The sequence below is a fragment of the Symphalangus syndactylus genome, chromosome 4 (assembly GCF_028878055.3).
Source record: "Symphalangus syndactylus isolate Jambi chromosome 4, NHGRI_mSymSyn1-v2.1_pri, whole genome shotgun sequence".
In the NCBI taxonomy this organism is placed as follows: domain Eukaryota; kingdom Metazoa; phylum Chordata; class Mammalia; order Primates; family Hylobatidae; genus Symphalangus; species Symphalangus syndactylus.
The window spans coordinates 45,093,333-45,110,144 of NC_072426.2; the positions used below are offsets into that span (position 1 = coordinate 45,093,333).

Here is a 16,812-nt window from a genome sequence, read left to right on the forward strand (position 1 = left end):
GCAGCTGGGCACAGGGAGGCCCCACCTCTCTCCGCCGGGCCCTCATCTCTGTCCTTAACCAGGACACCAGACGTCCAGGTCTTCTCAGCCACTCCCTTGTCCTTGCTTTGGGCCATGTTGGATATCTTTTGGGGCTTCCCCTGCCATGGTGTGGGCACGGAGGGTTCAGGATGGCCCTATGCCCCTGAATTCCTCGTCTCTCTGCCTCGGGCTGCAGTACCCGCTGGCCTTTGCCCTCAGTTTCAGCCGCTGGCTGTGTGCCCACCCTGAGCTGTACCGCCTGCCCATGACGCTGAGCTCAGCAGGCCCTGTGGTTCCGAGGGACCTCATCGCTGGGGGCTCCCTGGTGAGTGTGACTGGCAGTTGGGGAAGTGGGCATGGCTGTGTACTGGCCCTGGCCCCTAAACACTGGATTCCTGTAGGGTTGGGGTAAGCATTGCCCTTGCAGGAGGTGAAGAAGAGACGCTGTGGGTGTTGGGATCCTCTTGTGAGCAGAACGGGGTCATGCTCAGGCCTCAGCAAGCATTTGCAGCTTTGGCAGCTGTTCTGGTACCTTCTCCTCAGTCTCAAACCCAAGAGCTCTGGGCAGGGTTCTAGGATCTTTGCCTCCAGCTTCTTCTCTTTGAGCCTCAGCTTCCTGGTCCAGAGAGTGGGTACCATTGCGCTTCTTGCCAGGGCCAGGGGGAAGCTCCAAGTGTGCAGGAGTGCTTTGTAAACTGTGAAGCTCGGGTTCCACCCCACCCCCCGCCTGCCTTGGGCCAGGTCCTGACCCTTTCTGCGGCTGCAGTCGGCTGCTGCGGGTCCCAGGCTCGGTGCTCTCCCCACAGCGGGAGGACGATCTGGTCTCCCAGGACGCGCTCAGCACTGTCAGAGAGATGGATGTGGCCAACTTCCGGCGGGTGCCCCGCATGCCCATCTACGGCACAGCCCAGCCCAGCGCCAAGGTGACCCCCCCTCGAGGCCTGGGTCCCCCAGTGGGGTCGGGGAGGGGGGGCTGAGCGCTCACTGCTGGCCCTCCTGTGCCCAGGCCCTGGGGAGCATCCTGGCCTACCTGACGGACGCCAAGAGGAGGCTGCGGAAGGTTGTCTGGGTGAGCCTTCGGGAGGAGGCCGTGTTGGAGTGTGACGGGCACACCCACAGCCTGCGGTGGCCTGGGCCCCCTGTGGCTCCTGACCAGCTGGAGGTGAGGTCCCCTGCCCTCTAGGCACCCCTGCCTCCGAGGTTTCTGGGGAGTGGCCTGGGAGGGTCTTCAGAAGGCCTCACGCTCCGGCATACAGATGGAGAATCTGAGGCCCAGGGAGGAGCAGTGTCAGGGAGTGGCCAACTCAGGATTCCCACTAAAGTGCTCTAGTAACCTGCCTGGCTTTGGGGGGTGGTTGTGACCTCTGAGGCTTGGCGGGGGTCAGGGATGGGACTGGAAGCCAGGGCCAGGCCTGGCCATGGCAGGCTCTGGCCTTTCAGGGCTAGCCTAGAGCCTGGCCCCAGTGGCCTGTGTCCTCCCTCCTGCCCTTCCCCAGACCATGGAGGCCCAGCTGAAGGCGCATCTAAGCCAGCCTCCCCCAGGCAAGGAGGGCCCCCCGACCTACAGGTTCCAGACCTGCCTCACCATGCAGGAGGTCTTCAGCCAGCACCGCAGGGCCTGCCCTGGCCTGACCTACCACCGCATCCCCATGCCGGACTTCTGTGCCCCCCGAGAGGAGGTGAGGTTGCTGCTCAGGCTGAGGCCTCTGGGGAGGGACAGGAGGCCTCCCTGTCTCCCCTCTGGTCTGGGCTCTGGGAGAATGAAACGACCCCAGTTTCTCTATGGGGCCCGGGAATGGTCTCACGATGTTTTCCGATTTGGCCCAAGTGGTTTATTCACATCCCTTCCAAGCTTTGTGTGTGTGTACATGTGTTTATTATGTGTTATAGGGTATATGTGTGTGTATTATGTTATAGGTGTGTGTGTTATCAGAGTGTGTATTCTGTTACGTGTGTGCGTATCTGTTACAAGATGTGTGTACATGTGTTTATTATGTTGTAGGGTGTATGTGTGTGTATTGTGTTATGGGTGTGTGTTATAGGTGTGTATTATTGGGGTGTGTGTGTATTGTTACAGGTGTGTGTGTGTATTGTGTTATGGGTGTGTGTTATAGGTGTGTGTTATCGGGGTGTGTGTGTATTGTTACAGGTGTGTGTGTGTATTTGTTATAAGGTGTGTGTGTGTGTGTTGAGGGTGAACATGTCCATGGTGGCCGTGGTGTGTGTGTCTCAGTTGGAGGACTGTGTATGGAGTGTGTGGGTGGCGTGTGGAATGTGTGTGTGTGTGTGTGCATGTCTTTTTATGGAGTTTGTGATATCTCCCTTGTCTGTATTGGGGGCTGTGTGTGGAAAACCATCTTTAGGGGAGTGGTGTGGTGGGTGGTAGGGTTTGTGGAGGGGTCATTAGGAATGCGTGAGTGTGGCATCTGTAGGTCTGTGACTGTGGGTGTCTGTATGGTGTGTGTGTTTACTGGACGTGGAACCCTGTGTGGTGCGTGTGTCTGGCATGTGTCGTAGGTGAGCCACCGTGTGCGCGGTGCGTGTGTTGTAGGTGGGTCGCTGTGTGCTGTGTAACTGGCAATGGGGTCCGTTTCCTGCCTGAGCCCCTCGTGGCGCATCTCTCCGCGGCTCTCACTGCCTGCGGTCTGCTGCCCCCTGGTGGCCATGTGCTGCAGGGCTCTTCTGAGGTCACGTCCCCGTCCATGGTGGGACCAGGGCTGGGTCCAGCTCAGGTGGGTGGCAGGGCCACCGGTCTATGTGCAGCCCAGTAGCGCAGTACACATGGGTGGCATACAGGTTCATGTCCTGCCTGGTGGAGGGTGGGCACCTTGAGCCTGGGTGCATGCTGTGTTGGCTCACACATCCTGTCCAGGTGCTTGGTGTGAGGGTGATTACGACTGCACAGGTGCAGCTGTTTACACACACATGGTCTCATGCACCCCGGTGAGTTTTGTTTGTGTGTGCAAGCTTGGGAGCCTGAACAATTTCTGGCCTGAGGACAGTGGCTGGGGCTGCCATGTGGATGGGGGCCCTGTTGGGGTCTGTGCATCCAGGAGGCACCCGCTGACCCAGACCTTGCTTTTCCTGTCCAGGACTTTGACCAGCTGCTGGAGGCCCTGCGGGCTGCCCTCTCCAAGGACCTAGGCACTGGCTTTGTGTTCAGCTGCCTCAGCGGCCAGGGCCGTACCACGACTGCGATGGTGGTGGCTGTCCTGGCCTTCTGGCACATCCAAGTACGTGTGGCCTCTCGAGTGAGATTAGAGATTTGCCTGGAGGTGGGGGGGACACTCAGGTCCCAAGCACACTGGCTCCATAGGAGGGTGTGAGGGGCAGAGACAGCCTGGTGTGGTCCCAGAGCCCCTTCCATCAGTCTTGGGCAGCCCCGCAGTCCTCCCCAGCAAGGGGCTCCTGGCATTGGGAGGGGTCTTCTGTCTCAGCAGCTGTCCTCCTTCAGGGCTTCCCCGAGGTGGGTGAGGAGGAGCTCGTGAGTGTGCCTGATGCCAAGTTCACTAAGGGTGAATTTCAGGTGAGCATGCCCTGTGGGGTCCCTGGGGCACCTTGGGATGGGAGGAGGAGGAGGACTCCTGCTTGCCGGTCTAGGGGTCCTCAAAGCACGTCCCAATGCAGTCACCTCTGCCACCTCATCATATCAGTGCTTCCCTGTTCCCATGGGACAGCTTGGCTCTGAGGCCCTGGCAGACGGCTGGCTGTGGAGATGTGGGCTGGACCCCTCCCTGCCCGGCCCTGCTGCTGGGCTGCTATGTGCCTTGGGGAGGTCACTGGCCACCGTCTTGTCTGGGTAATGTTGACAACAACCTCCCAGCATCTTCAAGCCAGCTGTGGTTGGTGACCTTGTGTGGGTCCCCAGCCTACTTTGCCCTGCCTGTTCCCCTATTTCAGATTAGGGCACTGGATGGCCAGCCACAAACATTCCAGATTTAGTCATCCATGTATTGTGCACCTGCCACACACCACAGGCTGTCTTCTTAGGCATCCCGAGAGTTGTGGCAGCAACCCTCAGTGTTGGCCCGTGGCTGACCCGCAATCAGCAGCACAGTTGGCTCCTGTCTCACTGGCTAACTTCACCACTTGCCCCTCCCCTGCCCTCGCTGCAGTCCTGAGGCCCTGACCGCCATGCAGCATGTCACACTTGCTAAGCTCTTGTAGCCTCTGGGCCTTTGCATATGCTGTGCCTTCTCCCTTCCTTCTTCTTGCTGGTGAAGGCCCTGGAGGGTTGCACTATGTGTTTGACCTTGACCGTGAGGCCAGGAGGGAGGCAGAGGAGGTTGTGATCAGACTCTCAGTCTGGGGGCCCCAGCAGGCAGTTGTGTGGATTGGGGAGTGGAGGGAGAGGCAGGAGCTGAGTGAGGAGGGGCTGCAGGGTGAGTAGGAGCAGCCCAATCCTCATTGGTAGGTCTTGAGGGCTCCTGGATGTGGCGTGAGGAGGGCACCTAGGATCACCTCAAGTTTCTGGCTTTGTAGTAGTGACAGCTGTCGAGATGTGGAATTCAGGGGAACAGCTGCAGCAGAGGCCAGGAGTTGGGTTCCCTGTGAAAAGCTGCAGCCCTCTGTCTGAGGTGGCCCCCAGAGGACGCAGTTCCCTGCACCCTCCTGGGGACCTGCCTAGAGCTTGGGATTGGGAGTATGGACTGGGCAGCTCCCTTCTGCTCCCCTGGGCACAGCCTGAGCCAGATCTGCCACTAGTTCCTTCCAGACTATTCCTTATTCTCCTCCCACTTGGCTGCAACTCCATGCCTGCTGGGGTGCCCAGCCCCAGGCCAGGACTCTCTGAGAAACGCAGGAGTGGGGGAAAGGCCCTTTCCTGTTCTTAAGTGGCAGCCAGAGAGAGAAGAGGGCGAGTTAGGTGTTCATTCATTCACTGGGCAGCTGTTGCTGGGGCACCGGGCAGGTGCCAGGCGCCATTCCAGGTGCCGGCAGAAAGCCCCTCACTTAGCGGGGAGTGGGCGTGAAAACGGAAGCAGATGAGCAGGTGGCTGTCGACCACAGGACAGGGCTCTGTGGGGACCTTGCAGGGTGGTGGGGGTGGGTGGTGGGAGGGGTTATGGGTGAGACTGGAGAGGTAGGCTGGACCCAGTGGTGCGGGGAGCCTTGTAGGCCCCCCTTTCTGTGTTGAGTGCAAGAGAGCCATGAAGAGATCAAAGCCCGGGAATTATACAAACATGGGTTCACATTTATACTTTCGTAAGACCTCTCTGGCCACCAGGGAGAGGGAGGGCGGGGAGGAGGCGGAGACGCTGGTCAGAGGGGTACTGCTGTGGAGGCAAAGGGGGATGGAGGTCTGGATCAGGTGCCAGCTGTAGAGAGGTGCAGTGTAGACAGATTTGGAGGGGAACTCAGCACAGGTTGGCAGGGAGGGCCTGTGGGGGAAGAGCCATAGAGTGACCTAAACAGGCTTCAGTTTTCCCAGCAGTAAGGGGCAGATTATATCTTTTTTTTTCTTTTTTCTTTTTCTTATTACTCAGAGATAGGGTCTCACTATGTTGGCCAGGTTGGTCTTGAACTTCTGGCCTCAAGCGATCTCCCCACCTCGGCCTCCCAAAGTGCTGGGATTACAGGCATCAGCCACTGCACCTGGCTGGGGTGGGGGATTATATCAGATGAGTAGTGTCCAACTCTGAGTGTCTGCGCAGTGCCTGGGGGCTGCTGCAGATTAGGAGGAGGGTAGGGAGGCTTCTTACACCCCCTCCTCACCCCTCCAGCCCTAGTATGTGACAGCTATGTTTTATAAATCAAAGTTCTGCATAAGGCCTCGTTTGAAGCAGGATTTCTACTGCTTAAAAAATAAGCACCTCGACCAGGCGTGGTGGCTCATGCCTATAATTCTAGCCCTTTGGGAGGCTTAGGCGGGCGGATCACCTGAGGCCAGGAGTTCAAGACCAGCCTGGCCAACATGGCGAAACCTCGTCTCTACTAAAAATACAAAAATTAGCTGGGTATGGTGGCAGGTGCCTGTAATCCCCAGCTACTCGGGAGGCTGAGGCAGGAGAATTGCTCGAACCCAAGAGGCAGAGGTTGTGGTGAGCCGAGATCTCGCCACTGCACTCCAGATTGGGTGACAGGGCGAGACTCCATCTAAAACAAAACAAAAAACAAAACAAAACAAAACCTTAGATCAGCTTAACGTTCCATGGGTGCATTGGGGTGGTTTTTGTATCGTGTAATACAAAGCATATAAAATGGCAGTTTGGAGTCACAGTTGTGCATTTAATATGTCTTGAACATCTTAAATGACTTATATTCCCATGTTTTTTTTTGTAGAATTATTTCCTAACGTAAACCACTTCTTGATTGTGGCTCTCCTGTGAGAACTGTGTGCACTCTGTGATGTCTTTAGCTGTGGCAGTCCCGTTTTCCTAGTAACTCTGTTGGTGTGCGCAGACACTGAAAATCTGTGTAGTGTGCAAGGCATTAAGTTGTGGATTGGTGGAGCTTATGCCACAGTTTATCAACACTTGAAAATACTGGCACTTAATATCCTCTTAAAGAACAATTTGCCTCCAAATTTTAAGCTGGAAAGTTAATGGAATAACTTTCCAGCACTTTGGGAGGCCAAGGGCGTGGATTGATTTAGCCCAGGAGTTCGAGATTAGCCTGGGCAACATGGCAAAACCCGTTTCTACTAAAAGTACAAAATATTAGCTAGGCGTGGTGGCATGGGCCTTTAGTCCCAGCTACTCAGTAGGCTGGGGTAGGAGGATCACCTGAGTCCAGGAAGTTGAGGCTTCAGTAAGCCCTGATCACGCCACTGCACTCCTGCCTGGACGACAGAGTGAGACTCTGTCTCCAAACAACAACAACAAAAAATGTCAATGGAATAACTAAAAAGGAATCATAATCCATGCCTTTTTTAGATTTTTGGTACAAATTGCAATGTCTGTGTACTGGAGGAAAAAGAAAAGCACCTGGGTAGCCTGGCCCCAGAGATGTTCAGGATCCCCCTGTCCTCCCTCAGTCTGAGAACTGAGGAGCAGGCAGGGCTTTGTGGTCAGCGCCTGGGCCTTAGGCCTGGTGTGGCCTTTTGGCAAGGGTGCAAGCCTGGTGCTGGTGCTGTGAGCTTTCACCAGCTTTCTGTCTGCTCACCCCCCTTCTCTGGCCCCAGGTGGTAATGAAGGTGGTGCAGCTGCTGCCCGATGGGCACCGTATGAAGAAGGAGGTGGATGCGGCGCTGGACACCGTCAGTGAGACCATGACGCCCATGCACTACCACCTGCGGGAGATCATCATCTGCACCTACCGCCAGGTGAGCACAGCCAGGGAGTGGCTGATGTGGATTTGGGGTTGCTAGGGGTCCTAGGGGCCCCTACTTGGCTCCTGGTCACTTTTCTACCTTCTGGAAGTGGAAGTGATCCATGAAATGGACACATCTCCAGCCCCGACCCACTCATACCAGATTCTGGAGTGGCAGGGGAGATGGCGTGCAGGGGCCATGTTCAAAGCATTCAACAACTGCTGTGGCCCTGGGACTAATCAAGGATGTGGCCAATCAGAGTGAACAACCAGGAACCCTGTGGTGCCAGGAGTTAACCCTCTTGTTTCTGGGTCCTGGCAGGGGGACCAGAGGTCCTGGACAGGAGTCAGGTGGTGGGTGGGTGGGGACCCTCAGGGTCTTGGGGTGGCTGTTTCACAACTAGCACGGAGGCTGTCATCTCAGGATGTGGGTATGTCTGTGCTGCCCTCGGGGTGGAGCTGGCACCCAGATGGGGTGTTTTTGGTCTGCTGAGTAAAAATTGTTTTTAAATAACTCATTACATTATAAAATAAAAATTATAAAAATAAAGTTTTAGCCAGGCGCCGTGGCTCACGCCTGTAATCCCAGCACTTTAGGAGGCCAAGGCAGGCAGATCACCTGAGGTCAGGAGTTGGAGACCAGACTGGCCAACATGGTGAAACTCCATCTCTATTAAAATGCAAAAATTAGCTGGACATAGTGGCAGGCGCCTATAGTCCCAGCTACTCGGGAGGCTGAGACAGGAGAATCGCTTGAACCTGGGAGGCGGAGGTTGCAGTGAGCCAAGATTGTGCCATTGCACTCCAGCCTGGGCGATAGTGAGACACCTCAAAAAAGTTTCATAATAGTCCAGATTTCATGTAACAATCTGGATTTTCAGCCTTTCTGGAAAGAACGTGCCCTCAAGCCTGCCTGGGTCCCCAGTACTCCCTGCTCTGTCGTACTCGGCCCTACCAGCCCAGTCCCATGACCACAGGCTAGTATGGGCCCTGGAGTTTTTGGCCTGGGTCTGTGTGTGGAGTGCTCACTTCTGTTCCTTTCCGGCCCAGTGAATCTGATTGGCTTCTGGAACAGAGGCAGGTGCTGAGTGGGAGGGGCAGTGGTGGGAGCCAGTGGGTAGGGGGTGAGGACTCCATGGTGCTGAGAGGGTGCTATATGTGCCAGCCATGTGTTCCCCACTGCTGGCCAGCAATTCTCAGAAACAGCTCTTGCCTGTGGCCCCTGCAGAGGGGGCCTGCCCCAAGCCAGCCCTATGCTGGGCTGCAGCTGTGCACACATTGGGGAAATGACTGATTGGGCCCAGCTTTTGCTCAGGGTGATGGATCAGGCTCTGATGGGGGCAAAGGGTGGATGCCTAGCTGGAAGGCAGGGCAAGACATCTGGAGTCAATCTGGGTCCAAGATCAGAGGTCAATTGGGAGGCGAGTTTGGAGAGATTAAGAGGCTGCCAGGCCAGGGGAAGAGTGGCTCACACCTGTAATCCCAGCACTTTGGGAGACTCAGGCAGGAGGATCACTTGAGGCTAGGAGGAGTTTGAGACCTGCCTGGGCAACATAGCAAGACCTTGTCTCTCCAAAAAAAAAAAAAAAAAAAAAAAAAAAAAAAAAAATTAGCTGGGCATGGTAGCCTGTGATCTCGGCTACTTGGGAGGCTGAGGTGGGAGGACTGCTTGAGCATGGGAAGTCGAGGCTGCAGTGAGCTGTGGTCACGCCACTGCACTCCAGCCTGGGTGATGGAGAGACCATCTCAAAAAAAAAAAAAAAAAAAAACAGGCTGTTAAATGTGGGGAGGGGAAGGTGGTTAAGGAGTTTCAGAAGATGGACTTTGGTGAATTTAGGAAGGACTGTTTTCTTAAGGGCCACCGTTAGACTGGATCCTGAGTCTCCTTTTGAGTTACCTTTCGGTCCCACTCACAATGGTCTTTTGGCAGCAATGAGCTAAGAAGCTGAGCTCCTCCCACTGTCAGAGGATGCTCAGAGGGCTGAGAATGGAAGCTTCCCGTTCAATCTGGAAGCTGGAGGCCCAATAGTTGAAAAAGGATGCCTGCTTCAGAGCATCTTAGACCTTCCATCCCATGCTGGCCAGGCTCTGTTAGAGAGCCCCTACCCCCCTGACTCCTGAAGCTGATAGGCCCCCCTTCCTCTGAGCTCTGCAGCCCTGGATGTCCATTGCGAGGCACCCAGAGGTTGGAGCAGGGAGCATGACAGGGCCTGAGCCATGGGGAGACAGGAGGGCTCCCCCAGAGCTGGCCTGGAGCAGTGTCCTCAGAGACAGCCTGGGAAGGCACATCAGGTGGGAGGGGCTGCATGGCAAAGGCCAGGGGGCCGAAAGGTGCAAAACGAGTTTAGAGGCAGCAAAGGTGGCATCTGATGACATAGAAGTTGTTGGAGATGAGTTGGTATGGGTGAGTTGGTGCTCCTCCTTGGACATTGGAGAGGGAAGGCTTGACTCTGTTGGCATTGGAGAAGGAAGGTGGCTGGGGCTGTTAGAGGTGGTCGCTGTGGCTGCCTTCTGGATGTGAAGTGTTTTTTAATGAGGAGAGAGGAAGCAGAGCCAACTGAGGATTCTTACCTGCTCCCACCAGGTCAACCACCCCCTTTCCAAAGGCCGGGTTGGTCCTGACCTCTGCAGTGGGAGGACGGAGATCCCTGAGCCCCAGGGCCCCTTGGAGGGCCCAGAGGCAAGATGTAGAGTCATTCCGGGATATGGCCACCAGGTGGCACCAGTGACCTACCTGGCCAAATTCTTAGAGGCACTGAAGAGCAGAGGGACTGAGACACCCTCAGTGTTCAGGGGCTTGCACCCCACATGTCCAAGAGATCTGAGAGCTTTAAACCATGCTGTGGCAGAGCTCCATCCCTAGAGAGTCTGACTGAGTTGGTAGGGGTGTCTTGGCCAGGGCACGGGTCTTGTTTTTGAAGGCTCCCAGGTGATTCCAACACACAGCCAAGGCTGAGAGCCACATATTCTAAGCAGCAGCCCCCAGCTTTAGTGGGCTTCAGAATCACATGTTGGACTTGTTAAAATTCAGACTGCTGGGCCCCACTCTGGAGCTTCTGATTCTGTAGGTCTGGAGGTCTAACACACTCCCAGATGATACTGATGCTGGTGGGGACCACACTGGGGGACCTGCTAACCCCCCACAATCCCCATTACAACAGCTTTATTAACACACAATTCACGATGTATACAATTCTCGTGCCATGCAATTCACTTATTTATGGTGCATGAGTCCGTGGTTTCTAGTAGATTCACAGAGTTGTGCGTCCAGCACCATATCAAGTTTAGAACATTTTTCATCACCGTAAAAAGAAACCTCACACCCGGAGCAATCGCTTCCCCTCCCCCACCCTCTGGCAGCCACTGATCTTTCTGCCTGTATGGATTTGCATGGTCTGGCCATTTCGTATAAGTGGAATCATACACTATGTGGTCCTTTGTGTCTGGCTTCTTTCACTTAGCATAATGTTTGAAGGTTTATCCGTGTTGTAGCATGTATTATTGCTTCATTTTTATGGCTGAATAATATTCCATTGTATAGACATATCCCATTATGTCTGTCTCTTTATCAGCTGATGGACATTTGGTTTGTTGTAGAACTTTTTGGCTATTATGAATAATGTTGCTGTGAAAATTCATGTACAAGTTTTTGTGTGAACGTGTGTTTTCATTTCTCTTGGTTGTATACCTAGGAGTGGAATTGCCAGATCATATGGTAATTCTGTGTTTAACCTTTTCAGGTTAACCACCGTGAGTTGGTGGCTGAGTGGGGATGAGAGGCAACGATCTTCACTCCCAGCCCACGTTCCTCCCCAGACCATGTTGTCCTTGACCTAAAGATCTCATCCATGTTGCCCCAGTGGGCAGCAGGGAGGTGTGCGGAGTCTCTAGAAAGGCAGCAGCCCCTACTACCCCTTCCCTCTAATGGTGACTTCTGGAAATTGGCAGCTGGGTCTCACCTGTGGTATCAGCTGTTTATTTAAACTTCTGCCCTCTGGTTTCAAACCAGAAGTCCCCAGGTGGCCTCCAGCAGGGTCTGTGGTTCTCTGCTCAGAGCTGGGTGCTGTGCGTGCAGGGGGTGCCATCAACCTGGTCAGATCCCCCACAGCGTCTGGATGTAAATGGACCTGAGCTCAGGCTTGGGCAAGGCTTTATCCCCTCTATCAGCTTAATTTGCCCGGGAATGTTCTAGGACCTGTCCACATTTGGCCCATCTGAAGTTTTCCAAAATCCTGAGAGTCCACTTGGGATCCTGAAATTCAACAGCATGTGTCTACTTGACTTCCTGCCCCTCACTCCCCAGAGCCTCCAAATGGTGAATTTCCTTTTCCTGGCCTCCTGCCGGCTTCAACAGTCAACTTATACTTTAGTAATAAGCAGTTAAGAACACAGCTCCTGTGATATGGCATTTGTGCTTCTTCAGCAATAAAGCTATTCCAGGACCCTCAGTTGGGAACAGTGGAAGAATTTGGAGGTCAATTTCCTGTTGTGGGTCAGAGAGGAGGGCTCAGAATGTGCATGAATCTTCATCTGTACCCTGAGGTTGCACAGCAAGAATAAGGACAGTAAGTACCAAAAGCTTAGGTGGCCCAGGGAGAGCAAAGATATCTCCCAGAATCCTGCCATCTCAGCGATGATTTTACTTTTGCCCGTTTCTTTCTGGGCTTCGTGCACTTGCATGCAGCTCTCTGGAAGCTGTGATTGCGGCAGGCCCACAGGACGTCTCTCGCCGTTCACCTAGGCTGTGTTTGTGCATTTCAACATGTGCCCAGCCAGCACGTGCCGCCTCAGTGCTGGGCCCTGTGCGGACACTGAGCAGGGACCGGTGACGAAAGGTGTGCAGAGCTGATGTTCTCATAGGGCAGAGAGAGGCAAAATTAAGCAACAGCTCCGGCTCCTGGGCATTTTGTCATGTTTGCTGAGGAGCCCTTACATCATCGCATTCCGTGTTCACATACCACGCAGTGAGTGGAAGTGCCGTTTCTCACACTGTTCCTGCGTGTAGCACGCGCGGCCCTTCACATTCTTTCCTGTCGTCTTCTGGGATGGGGGTGATGTGGACCTCGTAGCGCATGTGGCTCTTCCGTTGTGTGGATTATTTCTGTAAAGCTGATACTTAGAAGTAGAATTACTGAATGAGTCAAAACGTAGGAACTTATATTTTTAAGTATTTTGGAATGTTTCAAACAGAAAATTTCAAAGCAGAGAGCATAATTTCCTCAGCCCTCGTGTGCCCACCTCCCAGCTGCAGTAAGTACCCATCTCAGCCAGTCTTATTTCATCTCAAGCCCTCCGAGCTCTGCAATGAATTATTTTAAAGCACATCCCAGTCCTCATGTTACTTCTTCTGTGCATATTTCAGTACGTACCTCTAAATAAGGGGGATCTTTTAAAGAAGGCAATCATACCACCATTATTGCCTCTTAAACAATGGACAGTTGCTACTTACCAGCAAACATCTGGTCAATGTTTAGATGTTTCCACTAATCTCACAGGCTTTTTGCAGCTGGATCAGGATCCAAACAAGATCCACATGTTGCATTTGGTTGACGTGGCCCTAAGTCTCTTTTAATCTCAAACAGTTCTCCTTTTCCCCCTTGAAATGTATTTGTGAGGTAAACTGGTTGTCTTCCTGGGCTTCCTGGAGCTAATTCTCCTAGTTGCACCCCTAGGTTTAAGTTGGCCTGTGCTTCCTGGAAATGGTTCGCATCCAAGGCTTTGTGAGATTTCAGCTCAGTGTGGCCGGAATGGTTATTGGGGGTGCCGTATGCTGCTGTTGGGGCTGGAAGGTTCTGTCATCTCTCCTGTTATGACTGACTTCCAGCAGTGTGCATCGCCAACTTGCAGAATGGTGATCTGCTGTCTGTCATTCTATCTACGTTAATTAACGGCAATACTTCCAGAACGAGAGACTTCCCCTCAGGTGTGGTGGGGACAGACAGGCAGGTTCCGTACTTGCTGTTTCCTTTGATTTCCCTGTCTCCAGTGGATGGGTTGGTTTGGGAGGTGCTTGTCTAAAAATGAGAGAAAGATGTTGGCTTCAGCAAGGCCTAATGTTCCTCCAGATTTGGATGTGGTTGGAGTCTGTGAGGAGAGTCTGGGTGACTGGAGTGAGAGCCAGCAGGGAGAGGGTTGGGGTAGAGGCTTATGTGGAGGGACAGGGAGTCACTAGAGACCCAGTGCCGGCCACACATGTCCTGACATCTCCTTGGCCAACTTGGAAGTAGTCCAAGAGGTGCCCATGCTGGGCTGATAGACATTTTTACGACCACCGTCCTCACTTTGCCTGTGTGTGATAAAGGGTGTGCTAATGTTGGTTCCGGTTTTACATTTGAGGAGGGAGGCACTGAGCTTGCCCAAGAATACACAGCTGGCAGATTTAGGAGGGGGGCAAGACCCGGCCCCTGACTCCCAGATTGAGCCTCTCCGCCATGCCACATGGCCTCCCAAGTGGGAGGAGGCACCATTTCACCTCTCCCTGCCCACCTTGAGCCCTGCTGCAGGGAAACAGAACTGGAAGCCATGGTCCTTGCCTTTGAGGAAGTCGCAGACTGAGCAGGAGAAGGACGAGGACAAGAACACATCCCAGACACAGGTTGTGGGTACAGCTGGGAGGTAGTGGAGCCGAGCCTGGGCACATATTTTCCACTGGGACAGACCTTCCCTGAGGGAACAGCCTCGACCCTTCTCTCTATGCCTGTCTCAAGCAGCCCGACTTCACGGGGCTGCATCCCACGGCGGTGCTCCTCTGTTCTCCAGTGTCTGCAAGGTTGAGTCAAGGCTTGGATGCCTCCTGCATGTGAAGGGGCCAGATGCTCGGGGCATTTTAAGAACTGCCTAAAGGCCATGCGCTCTGGCTCATGCCTGTGATCCCAGCACTTTGGGAGGCCAAGGTGGGAGGATCACCTGAGGTCGGGAGTTCAAGACCAGCCTGGCCAACATGGTGAAACCCTGTCTCTACAAAAAATACAAAACTTAGCCGAGTGTGGTGGCGCACACCTGTAATCCCAGCTACTCGAGAGGCTGAGGCAGGAGAATCACTTGAACCCTGGAGGCAGAGGTAGCAGTGAGCCGAGATCATGCTGCTGCACTTCTAGCCTGGGCGACAGAGTGAGACTCCATCTCAAAACAAACAAATAAACAAACAAACTGCCTCAAAAGGAAAAAAGAAAGAAAGAAAACCCATTGAACTAAGCCACTTCCAGCGCTTTGGACAGAAGTGAGAATGCCTGGCCCTGGCTGAGGAGAATCCAACATGGCCGCCAGCCCAGGGCGGTGACACCTGGGGCAGACTTCGTTGTTTCCTTTTGGGCTTGGAAAGGGAAAATATTTATGACAAAAACCAAAGTCAGGGCACCTGGAGGAAGCCCTGCTAGAATCATTAATGCCAGCGGCACTTTTCCTGGCCTTTGGCTGGTGACGTTAATTCTTAGTGTTTGGTGTTTAAAACAGCCTGTGTCTCCCGTTTTCCTTTCAGAAGAGTTTGAAGAACAGCTGAGGTGAAGGGAGCCACACAGGGAGAAGGAAACATCCTCTGGTCTCAAAGTGAGATTTATTGTATAAAGACTGTAGTGCTTTAACTTTGAGCAGTTAACCTCCCCTCCCCTCCCCTCCCCTCCCCTCCCCTCCCTTTGAGATGGAGCCTTGCTCTGTCGCCCAGGCTGGAGTGCAGTGGCGCAACCTTGGCTCACTGCAATTTCTGCCTCCCAGGTTCAAGTGATTTTCCTGTCTCAGCCTCCCACGTATCTGGGATTACAGATCCCAGATCTGCCACCACCACTCCCGGCTAATTTTTGTATTTTTACTAGAGCTGGGGTTTTGCCCTGTTTCCCAGGCTGGTCTCAAACTCCTGGACTCAAGTGATCCACCCGCCTCGGCCTCCCACAGTGCTGGGATTACAGGTGTGAGCCACTGTACCTGGTTGGTGTTTGAGTTTTCTAAGAACTCACCTTTTGTCTTTTGTGGTCCTCAGACAGATGGTGAGAACAGGACAAATTTTATTAGACCCATTTGACTGAGAAGAAACTGAGGCCTAATGAGGTTTTGTGATTGGCTGGAGGCTGGACCAGAAGCTGGCTCCCAACTCCTCGACTTGCATCCCTTTTCCTCCACTGTGGCAGCCACGACCCGGGGGCAATCTTGTGGTGGCAGAGAAGGGAAGGGTTGGCAGGGAAGCTGCCAGCCACTACTGTGTGACTGCCTGGGTTGGTGCAGAGTTGGTCCTGCGACCAAAGGAGCTTCCAGGAAGTCAGAGAGACCAGCTCCATGCCCCAAGGGCTGAGGTCGTTTCTTAAGAAAAATAAAAGGCCCGAGAGCTCTGGCTCTGAGCCCCAGGCAGGGTCTTTCTCAGCCTCTTGAAAACTCTGGCTGTTGGCCGGGTGCAGTGGCTCCCGCCTGTAATCCCAGCACCTTGGGAGGCCGAGGCGGGCGGATCACGAGGTCGGGAGATCGAGACCATCCTGGCTAACACAGTGAAACCCCGTGTTATTTTTGTATTTTAGTCTATACTAAAAATACAAAAAATTAGCTGGGCGAGGTGGCGGGCGCCTGTAGTCCCAGCTACTCGGGAGGCTGAGGCAGGAGAATGGCGTGAACCAGGGAGGCGGAGCTTGCAGTGAGCTGAGATCACACCACTGCACTCCAGCCTGGGCGACAGAGCGAGACTCCATCTCAAAACAAAACAAAACAAAAACCCTGGCTGCCAAAGTTGTTCCCCAGAGACATGGTTCCAATAAGTAATGTGTCTCGGGAACAGGGCCGGAGCAATTAGGGCAGCCCTGCAGTGCTATGAGCTGTCACATAAAATAGAACCCAAGCAAAGGCTGCTTACTAGGCTCTTTCACACCCAGCCTAGAACGGCTTCCAGAACGGAGTGTGTGTGTGAGTGTGCATGTGAGTACACGTGTGCTCTCGTGTGTGTAGGGCACATGTTCTCAGTAGCCGAGACCTCTCTCTCTCTCTCTCTGTCTCTCTCTCTCTCTTTTTGAGACAGGGTCTTGCCCTGTTGCCCAGGCTGGAGTGCAGTGGTGCAATCATAGCTCACTGTAGCCTCAGCCTCCTGGGTTCAGGTGATTCTCCTGCATTAGCCTCCTGAGTAGGCGGCACTACAGAGATGCACCACCACGCCTGGCTAATTTTTTTATTTTTCTGTAAAGATAGGGTCTTTGCTGTGGTGCCCAGGCTGGCCTCAAACTACTGGGCTCAAGTCATCCTCTCACCTCAGCCTCCCAAAGTGCTGGGGTTACATGTGTGAGCCACCATACCTGGCTGCTGAGACCACTCATCTCTCTTCCTTCCCATTGTAGGGCAAGCTGGTATTTCTATTCTCCAGGAGGACTTTCCTACTTTATTCAACAACAAACATCCATTGAGCACCTATGGTTTCTAAGTGTGCACCATTGGGCTTAGAATTGTTGATGGGCTTGAGGGCTTTAATCTCAACTCCAGCACCACCGCCTCCTTCACCCCCTGGGTAATCCCTAGAGACCCTGCCTTGGTGCCTGCTGCTCTCATTGTCCTGATTGTGGTTGTTACCAGAGGTCC

At 53.8% G+C, this 16,812-nt stretch overlaps 1 protein-coding gene across 4 annotated transcripts in view; it reads left to right on the top strand.

Annotated features, from left to right (window-relative positions):
• Positions 1–16,812, top strand: part of PALD1 (phosphatase domain containing paladin 1) — a 108,440-nt gene that overhangs the window by 80,109 nt on the left and 11,519 nt on the right. For 2 of the 4 annotated variants that reach the window (XM_055274585.2, XM_055274586.2), the window contains exons 12-18: positions 218–346; positions 828–944; positions 1,028–1,183; positions 1,518–1,700; positions 3,114–3,254; positions 3,476–3,547; positions 7,142–7,282. In XM_055274585.2, coding sequence (XP_055130560.1) covers positions 218–346; positions 828–944; positions 1,028–1,183; positions 1,518–1,700; positions 3,114–3,254; positions 3,476–3,547; positions 7,142–7,282 — 939 coding nt within the window. The remainder of the gene's footprint in view (positions 1–217; positions 347–827; positions 945–1,027; positions 1,184–1,517; positions 1,701–3,113; positions 3,255–3,475; positions 3,548–7,141; positions 7,283–16,812) is intronic. The other 2 variants (XM_055274587.2, XM_063637207.1) reach the window with 2 other exon arrangements.